The 10184-nt window shown below is 59.5% G+C and overlaps 5 protein-coding genes across 5 annotated transcripts; 2 read left to right on the forward strand and 3 right to left on the reverse strand.

Moving 5' to 3' along the window:
• Positions 1 to 250: 250 nt before the first annotated feature.
• GGTG_07273 (hypothetical protein) lies at positions 251 to 1771 on the forward strand. Its single transcript, XM_009225097.1, has one exon. It carries the CDS (start codon positions 284 to 286, stop codon positions 1637 to 1639), a length of 1356 nt encoding a protein of 451 aa, XP_009223361.1. The 5' UTR covers positions 251 to 283; the 3' UTR covers positions 1640 to 1771.
• GGTG_07274 (hypothetical protein) lies at positions 1604 to 4627 on the reverse strand. Its single transcript, XM_009225098.1, has one exon. The coding sequence runs from the start codon at positions 4418 to 4420 to the stop codon at positions 1943 to 1945; it is 2478 nt and encodes an 825-aa protein (XP_009223362.1). The 5' UTR covers positions 4421 to 4627; the 3' UTR covers positions 1604 to 1942.
• A 286-nt stretch (positions 4628 to 4913) lies between these two features.
• Positions 4914 to 5752, reverse strand: GGTG_07275 (hypothetical protein). The gene has a single exon (XM_009225099.1). The coding sequence runs from the start codon at positions 5659 to 5661 to the stop codon at positions 5158 to 5160; it is 504 nt and encodes a 167-aa protein (XP_009223363.1). The 5' UTR covers positions 5662 to 5752; the 3' UTR covers positions 4914 to 5157.
• Positions 5753 to 6263: 511 nt separating this feature from the next.
• Positions 6264 to 8403, forward strand: GGTG_07276 (hypothetical protein). The gene is made up of 5 exons (XM_009225100.1): positions 6264 to 6546; positions 6622 to 6883; positions 6971 to 7202; positions 7285 to 7377; positions 7445 to 8403. The coding sequence occupies exons 1-5, from the start codon at positions 6304 to 6306 to the stop codon at positions 8013 to 8015; spliced, it is 1401 nt and encodes a 466-aa protein (XP_009223364.1). The 5' UTR covers positions 6264 to 6303; the 3' UTR covers positions 8016 to 8403.
• On the reverse strand, positions 7972 to 10182 carry GGTG_07277 (hypothetical protein). Its single transcript, XM_009225101.1, has 2 exons — positions 8657 to 10182; positions 7972 to 8593 (listed from the first exon to the last, which is right to left on the reverse strand). The coding sequence occupies exons 1-2, from the start codon at positions 9989 to 9991 to the stop codon at positions 8108 to 8110; spliced, it is 1821 nt and encodes a 606-aa protein (XP_009223365.1). The 5' UTR covers positions 9992 to 10182; the 3' UTR covers positions 7972 to 8107.
• Between the last annotated feature and the right edge of the window lie 2 nt (positions 10183 to 10184).

Below are 10184 nucleotides of genomic sequence, written 5' to 3' on the forward strand. Positions count from 1 at the left end.
CCCCTGACTGGATCTCCCCACCCCCCACATTTTCAAGCCTTTCCAAGCGCTCTCCCGCCTGTCTTGTCCCGTCGGTCAGGGGTCAAGGGGGCCGACACGAGGTTTTGGGGCCCCATAATTATGCATCCGCTCACTTTGGAAATTGCTTCAGGCGGGAAAATGAGGTTGCGCCGACCGCATGCGGGTAGTGTCAATGCAGGTGAGAGATAGTGTTAGAAATGACGCAGCCGAGTGTTAGAAAGGAGGCAGATGTTAAAAGACAAGAGCAGTCCAGATAGCTGCCATGGAACAAGACAGATGCTCTTGCTCAAGCCCTCAGCCGTCAACAGCCAAAATGTCTGCCAGGTCACTTCTCCTCGCCTCGGCTGCGTCCCTCATCGCCACGGCGGCAGCCCGTCCCGGCCAAGCCGTGTCGGCCCGCCAGGCTACCGGCGCGTCCATCCCCACGGTGCACATACCGCTGGGCTTCAACTTCAAGGTCACCACGACCCTCAGCCTGCCGTGGGACAACCGCTCCATCGAGCTGGTGTTCGACACGGGCTCCGAGAACTTCTGGGTCTTCGGCCCGAACTCGACCACCAACTGGGGCTGCACCGGCCTGCTCTGCCCGGGCCCCTGTAACGCCTCGGTCACCAACTTCTACGACTGGCCAAACAGCCCGACCGCGGCCAAGCCGCCGCAGCCCTTCAACTCCTTCTACGCATATGGCGCCTACACAAAGTTCGTGACGGGCGACATGGCCATCAACGACACCTTCACCTTCACGTCGCCCGGCGGCGGTGGCGGCAGCAGCAGTACCGTGCCCAACGTCCGCGTCGCCGTCGAGAACTACATGTCGCAGCGGCGTGGCGTCGGGCAGGGCGGCTGCGCCACGGGCGCCGGGTCGTACGACCTCGGCATCCTGGGCGCATCGCCCTTCTACCGCAAGTCCGACTGGAACACGACCGGCCCGCACGTGCGGCAGGAGCTGCTGGGCCGCGGCGCGATCGGGGCGCCCGTGCAGAGCATCTGGTTCGACGAGCCGCCGGCGCGGTGGGACGGGACCTTTACGGGGTCCGCCGTGTTTGGCGGCATCGACCGGTCCAAGTTCTCGGGCCCGCTCGTCAAGGTGCCGGTGCTGGAGAACGACGGGCTGGGCGCGAGCGTCGGCTACTTTGTCGCGCAGCCCAACGTCAGCGTCGGCGGCGTGACCCTGCCGCGCGGCAAGCTCGTGACCGGCGTGTGCCACCTCGACACGGGCACGACGGCCGACGACCTGCCCGTGGTGCATGACGACTTTGCGCGCGCCCTGAACCTGACCAGGAACGAGTTCGGCAACACGGTCTGGCCCGGCGACTGCGACACCATCCCGCTCGACAAGACGTTTGAGCTCACGTTCCCGGCCGCGCCAGGCCAGGCGCATGATAGCGTCACCATCAGCGTGCCGCTGCGCCACTACGCCCGCCCGGGCGCGGACAGGACCCCGGGGCTGTGCACGCTGTGGATTGATACGGGTGGCTGCATGCTGTCGGCGCCCTTTGCGGCCGCGTCCTACTTTGCTGCCGACGACGCCGCCGGCGAGGTCGCCCTGGCGCAGGGCGGCGTGTCCAAGGCGGGGAGCGGCCCGGACGCGTCGGCCATGGCTTTGACCATCGCCTAGGGAGTTTTTGCTTTGCTTGCCATGCTTGATAGTAATGACTACACCACACATTGAAGGTCTCTTTTTGCTGTCAAGTTGGTCCCTCCGTGTCTCCCACGCTTCCCTCCCTGTCATGGCCCGGCAACATAGAGTGCCGCGGGCTGTAAGAATCCCACTGTGTTGGCCCAGCTCGACCTAGTCCCCGTTATCCTCCTCTGCAGTGTTCCACTCGTCAGAGCTTTCAGATGCTGCGTCGTCTGTCCCGTCGCCTCCCGTCACCATGATCCCCTTGCGGTTGCTTCCATGTCTCGCACAGCTCACATCCTAATCTCTTGACCCCTCGGTCGCGTCATGGTCCCCATCGGCATTCGCCCGATCCTTGCAAGGGGCCGTCTGTAAGGCCACCATCATTCGCTCAAAGGCCTTCCGCTCCCTGGGCGACGCCCTTGACCTTTTGTTGAAAAGCCTTCGCAAGCCCATGATCTCGGGGGCGCTCTTCTCGAAATTGAAGACGGAGAGGTTTCTCGAAGCCATGAGATCGAGAGTCCTTCCGTCCCCCAGCTCAGCCGCGACGCGGAGTGCGCGCCACGGAAGGTCGGCTCTTACATGCAAAAGATGTGCCAAAACGCGATGGCTATTATACGCCACAGCCGATACAAGAGGCGTGCCAACCACGCCGCTTCCCACAGCATCAATTTCCGCACCCGCTCGGAGCAACGCCCTGGCCGCGACAACGTTGCCACCCATGGCTGCGTAATGAAGCGGGGTGCGCCGTTTCCGGCCTCTAGCTCGGGCATCCGCTCCGGCCTCTAGCAGCAGGACCAGGGGTCGAAATGTGGTTTTCGCCAAGGCTGCCACCATTAGCGGGGTGCGGCAATACTTGCCGGGCTTTTCGATATCAAACCCAGGCGCTTCCAAAAGCTCCCGGAGGCACTCGTCGGAGCCTTGACACGAGGCATAGTGCATCGACAGCCCTTGGTGGATAGGGATCTCGTGTCTCGCGCCAGCTTGCAATATGGACCCCACAGCTGCTGCATTGCCAAGCCTGACGGCGAGCTCCAAAGGCGTATGGTTAAGCTCTGTGCGGGAGTTGATCTGCGCAAGAACCGCTTCCCCTCCGTGATCCAAGACGCTTTCAAGGTCGACGGGGCAGATGCCGAGGATGATCTTCTGCAGGTAGCTGATCTCGAGATCCACGTGCAGCGCAGTCTTCACAGAGGATGGGATCGCCTGCCAAGCCTCGTCTCCCCGGCGTCCTTGTTCTAGCAGCATAAACTTGGAGAAGAGTGTTTTCGCCGTGTCCCCATAGTCATCCTCGTAATCCAGGTCTGCGCCTGCCTGGATCAACACCATAATCTGCTCAATAAATTTGCCACCGGTTAGAGATCTTGAACCCCTACCGATGGTCATGTGGAGGGCCGACCGGCCGGTATCGGTATTAACATCGAGTAGTTTCGAGGGATCCAGCCTTATTATTTCAGTCACCACTTGAACCCGGAAGTTAACCGCCGCAAAAAGTATGTGATCCCCAATCAAATTCCGGACTCTCCTCCTCGCGACAAGCCCAAGGGCGAACCGGCGAGATGTCGACGTCTCGAGGAGCAGGCTGACCTTGTGGCTCGCGAACCAAGCCGGGAAACTGTAGGAAAGGCGCAGGCGAGCATATTTCCCCCGGCGGCAGGTTTGTTTGTTGCAGCTTGAGCGAGCCGTTAGGCAGCCGGTGTAACCCAGAAGAAGCTGGCCGAACAGAGAGCGGAGCGGGCCTGGGAGTCTCAGGGAGGCGTCGTCATATGCCCGTGGAATGTGGCAACGGCAGCCACAGTCCCGCTCACAGCGAGAGCCGGTGGGCGCCACCGCAATTTGGACGAGTGGCTCCACAGGGCCAGGGCTTCTGGGGTCTGCGGAACCGTGGCCTTGGGCAGCGAAGGGGCCCCGCGCCGACCGTGGAGGCATTGCGGGCTGTTGTGTAAAGCCATCCGGCACTTGCGGCGTGTTCTGCTCCGCTGGCATGGTATTTCGGGCAAGTAGAGCATCGCGTCTTTCCTGGGTTGCCGATTGGATGTTCCCGAGGATGGACATGATGTTCTGAAGGCCCACTGTATGATCGTTGGCAGCGGCCGTGTTTGCCATCATGCTTTCCTTGATGAAGCTCATGTCCCTCGCAATGGGGAGGGTGAGCTCGCGATCAGCGGCTAGCGTCACTTGGGTTTGCTGGTGATTGTCCGCCAGGGATCTTTCGATACGGTTGAAGGCTTGCGTGGTATCCGTCGCCAGGCCCCCGAGCACTTGAAGCGTCGGGTCATGGCTTTGCGGAATGACGAATTTGATATCATGGAGCTCTAGCTCTATGCGGTTCGAGGACGCAAGGTTGCGCGACACCAGTATGTGCATGAGGCTCGCGCTGGTGGCTCGGAGGCGATCCTTGAGGCTCTCTGCTTCCGACTTGGAGAACTGCCATTTGATCCTCTGGGCAGTCCTATCGCGGCCAGCCAACCGCCGTGACAGAATGTCGAGCTCGGCCAACAGGCTCTTGGCCCTCGCTAGCATGTCTCGCAGGCGCGACTCTGGGGTAGCATTGTTTGCGGGGCCTGGCCCGGACGCAGCGGGTACGGCCAGGTTCTCGGTCGCGGTGGATACCGTGTCAAGGACAAGTTTGAAATCGTTGACCTCGTTGGAAAGGGCCAGCACCAGGGCGGGCGCGTTCTTCACCTCGCTGCACAATCGTGACAGAACCCTGGACGTATGGGCGGCGATGGCAGCGAGACTGATGGCCGTGGCCGCGATCGAAAATGGATCAGCCATGGCCGTGGCCGCGGTGAGGGGCAGGCGGAAGCACCAGGACTGGAGCAGAGAGCGGGGCGTGGGCAACAGCAAGCAACAACAGGCCCAAAGTCAAATCGTCAAACTCGTTGCACCGCGGCGCCAGCTTCGTCGAGGAAATTTCCCCTCAGAGCAGCGGCGAGATGCGATATTGATTAAAGGACGCCAAGACGAGAGAAATCGAAGAATTGCCAACGCGACAAGAAGGGATAACAGGCTGGCTTGGAGGGGCGCAGCAAACTACCTAACACCTAACTGTTGGGTATCCATCAACCACATTGGCCAGGCAAAAGGTGCATCTCGTGGTGTGCTGACGGCACCGGCACATCTGCAGTCGCTATAGGTCGCCAAGTTCAGCCTAGCATCCTGATCCTGGCAGCTTCGCGCGATACTGTTGGTGGCCTGCCTCAGCAGCGACCAGATGAGGGGTTCGTTGTCCACGTGTCGGATTGGACAAGCACCTTGTATGTTCCAATCGGTGCTGTCAACATGACTTTGTGCTTAATTAGGTCGTGCAATTCTCTAGGCGAGGTTATAGTTTCAATGCTGTACATACACAACCCAGCCCAGGCATCCATGTCCAAGTCAAACTCCCGCCAAATTTAAAGTGCACACACAAAAACGGGAGCACCCGCGCCATATCAGGGGGGTCAGGCACGAGGGAAAAGGTCGGCGGCAGATGTCACGTCATGCGATGCTTTTGCGCCGTTGGAGTGGAGCTAGTCGAACTCAAGTTGAGCCCCCTCCTCCAGTCTCGACCTTGACCCCTCAATCTTCTTATCGAGCAGGGAGCTGGCCTCAAAGTGGAAGGCAGTGGCGATCCCGTCGCAGCACGCTACAACGTCCGTGGCCAGAGCCGTGGTCAGAGCGACGCCACGTACCGTTTGGCGGCTGTCAGCTCGTCCTCTCCCGCGTGACTGCCAACCCTTGTGCCCTGCTCGACAGGCTGGGCCCTGCCTGACGTACGACATCCCGGCCGGAGCCGTTCGTCCGGCCACGCGGGAGCGGCAGCCAAGGTCCCTTGGCGGCGAGAACGACAGCGGTAGCGGGCAGGCCCGAGAGTTTCTAAATCGCGATGGAACTCGGCTAATCGGTTTGCGAGGGCCATGAGTCGCGGGGTCTACCATCTGCGGGGGAGAGAAAGAGGAAAAACCCACCTCCCAACAGGGGGTGTTAAAACTGGAGATCACAGGGGCGGCGAAAGGGGGGTCGCGTGCTGGCATAAAGTCACTGCCATTGTTGAAGTTGGTGAAAGAAGGAGAGAAATCGAGAAAAGCTTTTAGGGGACGAGAAATTCTTGAAGTCGTGACATCCCCCCAAGTCACCACAACCCCTGCCATCTCCAGTTTCAACCCCCCTGTTACCCCCCTGTTACCCCCCCTGTTACTGGGTGGGTTTTTCCTCTTTTTTTCCCTCGCAGATGGTAGGCCCAGAGCAAGGGCAAGAAAGTTTGTTAGATTGCTAATGTCAATGCGGCTAGTGCCTGCAACCGCCATCAAACCGCTGAGAGGCGGCGTCAGTTCCTCTTTGGGTCTTGATCGTAACTGCCGCTCCCTGACTTGGGTGCCCTCGATGCACCTGTGCGTATCGTCAGTCTGACATCTCCAACACAACATTGCTTACCCTCATCTCCGCCTGGCCTTTGGGCCTCCACATTGCACGGCGTACTGCCGGCGTCCGAGATGCCCGGCTCGCAAACTTGGCATGAGATGGCTCCCTGGCCGCCCATATTTCTTGTTTTTGGTATTTTTATTCCTCCCCCTACTTAGCTCACCTATAACCAGGCGATCGGCCGTCCGCCGGGCGTGCCTCCTTTCCTCTCTTTCCTTCCTATTTTGAGGCCCGGCTAATATCAGCATCGTAATATGGCCCAAAGCTCAGAAACCGCCTCGACGGCGCCGCTCCCGAGCGCCACGGCGACCGCCCCTCCTCCCTTCCACATCTACGTCCCTGGCGAGAGACCAAACGAGAACCGCGGGCCGGAGATCATCGCGACCGTCGCATCTCTCACTGCCATGGCTTGGGCGTTTGTCAGCCTGCGTCTCTTTGTGCGACTCAAGTTCGTCCGCTTCGTCGGCACCGACGACTACTACATGGTGCTCGCAGCGGTACGCCATCACTGCCCACTGGTGTCCTTTTTTCCGCTATCATTTTCTCCGGCCTAACTAATATTTGATCCACAGGCAGTTTTGACGGCAATGGCGGGCGTCATATTCGTCGAGGCCAGCAACGGACAAGGCCGCCATATCGAGTACATCGCACCAGACGACTACAAGCTGGCCACCAAAATGAACTTCATCTCTCAGCCCCTGTCCCTGACTGCGCTCACGCTAGCCCGTTTGAGCATCTGCCATCTTCTACTGCGGTTCGCCCCGTCCAAGGGCTACAGGTGGTTTCTATGGTTCCAAATCGTCCTCAACATGGTCGTGTGTACAGTGTTCTCTCGTAAGTCTTGGCCACGCTCCCGCCCGTTAGCCTTTCAGAGCAACAGCCCGGCCGGGGAGGAGCTAACATGGCGCCCAACGCAAAAAGTCCAAACACTGCTGCAATGCCAACCCATGGAGTTCATCTGGAACAAGGACCTTCCTGGCGGCGGCTATTGCATGCCTCCGAGCGCCTTGGTCATTGGCGGCATGATCAACTCGTCCCTTACCGTCGTTTCCGACTTTGCCCTCGCCGTCCTGCCCATCCCGATGCTGTGGAACGTGCAGATGAACTGGCGCGTCAAGGCGTCCATCATTGCTATTCTGTCGCTTGGGTTTTTGTAAGCCCGTCCCCTACTGCGCGCAGGCGTTGTGTCCCTTCTCCCAGCTGTCGCCGCTGCTGACATGTAACCTCCTTTCTAGCACCGTAGGCGCGGCCATCAAGAAGACGATCGCGCTCACCAAGTGGGGTGAGCGCGGAGACTTCATGTGGGACACGGTCGACATCACGATATGGTACGACCACCGCCTTCTTGTCTCGCCCCTCGAAAAGGAGCGTTTCTAACATGCCCAAACTCGCCAGGTACACGGCGGAAATCGCCGTCGCCATCATTGGCGGGTCCATCCCGTGCCTCAAGCCGCTCTTCACGCGCATCCTCGCCAGCACGACCAGGTACGGCACCGGCGGCAGCAGCGGCAAGCCGCCGCACCCCAACTACTCGGGGGCCCGGGCGTCGCATTTCTACGGCGCGCGCGCCTCGCGCCACCTGGGCGGCGGCGGCGGCGGCGGCGGCACGGGCCGCAAGTCGATGCCCGGCACCGCCACCGCCACGACGGCCGGGAGCGACCCCGAGGCCAGCTACGCCCTCGGCATGTACAAGAAGAACACCTACAGCAGCGACCGGACCCGGGCCGGCAGCGGGCGCGGCGACGAGGCCAGCGTCGAGGGAGGGTTCTTCCCCGATGGCGTGTCGGTCTCGGCGCCGGGATCGGTGTTGGACGCCGCCCCGGGCGAGGGGCGGCCGAGCGACGAGCGCGACATCATGCAGCGGTCCAGGGAATATACAAGACCACCCCTCGGGATCACAAGGACGACAGACGTCACGGTCTCGGTGGAGGAGGCGCATGAAAAGGGCGTTCAATACATGGTTTGAGGAAGGGGGATAGCACGTTGGTTTTGAGGGAAGCACGGCGTGGACCAAGTCGTCCAACGCCGTAGTAATTTGCAAACTCCGTCCGAGGCTCTTCACAGTTCCACCGCTTCGACCACCCAAAGTTTCAAATGTCCCACCTCTTCCAATTTGACCGTGATTGAGAGGGACTGCGAGCCACGGTTGTTTGTAATTACCAACGTACTCGGGACCTCCCCCTCTGCCTGGGCAACAGTCATTGTCTCGTCTTCCTTGTTGCAGTAGAGCCCAATGAATGATCGTGGAGAGGGATGGGATGCTGTTCCGGGGTCTGCTCCTAGACTACCATTGCTGTGAGTTGATACTCGGCGGAAGTAAGTCGCAAACACTATCTCCTCCTTGCCATTCCAAAATTTCATCGTGATGTTGGTCGAATTGTTACTGGCGGCAACAAAGGGCGTCCATGGCCTCCCCTCATAACCTGGGTTGAATCTGATTTCCTCCTTCCCAAGGTCCGCAATATCCCGACAAATCGACAAAGCAACAAGCTTCGCCCAATTGCCGCTTGGGAAAACGGGTTCGACGCAGCGGAAAAGGAAACCCTTTTCAGGCACAAGGATGATTAGCTCCAGATTTTTGGAACGCCGGTCTGGAAGGAAACTTACGTGTTGACACCTGTGTGATTTGTTCTCCGGCCCAGAAAAGTCATCGAGGAATGCGTCAGGATCATTCGATACTAACTTTCGGATTGCGCTGTCGGTTTTGTATATGACAATGGTTGTGTCCTCGACGTTTGCATGGCGGGATGCAGCATCCACCTTCCAGTCCGAATCTGCCACATATACCTCGCTTGGCCTTGCGCGAGCATACCTGTTTGGCCCAAGCAGCTCCAGGTACAGGCCGACTGGGTTCGCCGAGTTGAACCTGCAGTTCAAGTACAGCAAGGCCGTTTCATTCGTAGAATATTTTGGTGCGAGACTGGCAACATGTCCTCTGAACCAAACTCCCCTGTTGTCGACCCCGGAGGAGCTCTGCAGCGAAGAAAAGGCCGAGATTGGCTCAATCCTCTCCATTTCAACTGTGGAGGTGGGCTTGATACCTCTGCACAAGTAGTATGCCTTTTCCCGGAAGTTGCCAAAGTCCGAAGGCGAATTTGCCAGCATCCCTCTCACAGCCCAGGGCTCAGCTGGCCGAGAGCACCAGAGAAAGATGGTGTCATCTTCATGCTGGCGCAGGATCTCCTCCTGCAGTCGAAGGAAGGCCCTGGAGCCCTCGCCATAGAGAAGAGGCATGTTGATGTCCAGCAGGCCCAGCAGGCTGTACGCGATATCCTCGGGCCGTGTTGTTTTTCGGTCAGTGGCCCAGCTGATCCGCGCCCCGACTGGATAATGAAGAGCATTTGCCTGCCCCCCAAGGACCGCTTTCGGAATCCCGGTTATGAGACTCAGCTCATGCGAGATGTAGTCGCGAGATGCGATGGGACCCCATCCCCGGCCGAAGAAATAGACGCGCCGAGAGGCCACCAGCTCCTGTAGCGTCCAACCCCGCTGAAACCAGCGGCTGCCTGCAAATGCGGATGCAACCCCGAAGTCGCAAGACCCCCAGACCGATGGATGTAGGCGGAACAGGTGCTGTTCGTACACCAATGACTTTATTGGGGGTGGCGGCACGTCCTCGAGGTATGCATAGCAGAGTTCTGCACCTGCGTACCAGGCGTACATGGAATTGATCGCCTCGCTAAGCTCAGCGCTGCTCGACTTGTCTATGCAGCAGGTGTCGATCCAGACGTATCGGTAGGAATACTCCCTCTTGCGCGACAGCCTGCATACGTTCTCAATCTTGCGCCAGCCGGCCTTGCCTTGCCGCAAGTGTTGGTCGGGGTGATTGAAGTCGGCGAATGTGACCTCCTCGCTGCCCCAGGTATGCGACAGAATGGCGTAGCGAGGGGGATCGACCATAAACTCCTCGAGTTGCATCGTCTGGACGTTGATGAGCCACATGGTGGCGATGTGGAGGAGGGCAATCGAGCAGCTATGGTAGCATTTGTATCGCGTTGCTGGGCAATAACCGAGGCGCGATGTTGGGCGAGGTTTTGGGAAGGTGAGGGGATGGCAATGAGGGGGGGAAAGGCAGCCTGCCTACAAATACCTGGGGGTTTGGTTCGTTTTGGACCCCTCGAGAGCACGTCCCCCC

Source organism: Gaeumannomyces tritici, assembly GCF_000145635.1.
Source record: "Gaeumannomyces tritici R3-111a-1 unplaced genomic scaffold supercont2.3, whole genome shotgun sequence".
NCBI lineage: Eukaryota > Fungi > Ascomycota > Sordariomycetes > Magnaporthales > Magnaporthaceae > Gaeumannomyces > Gaeumannomyces tritici.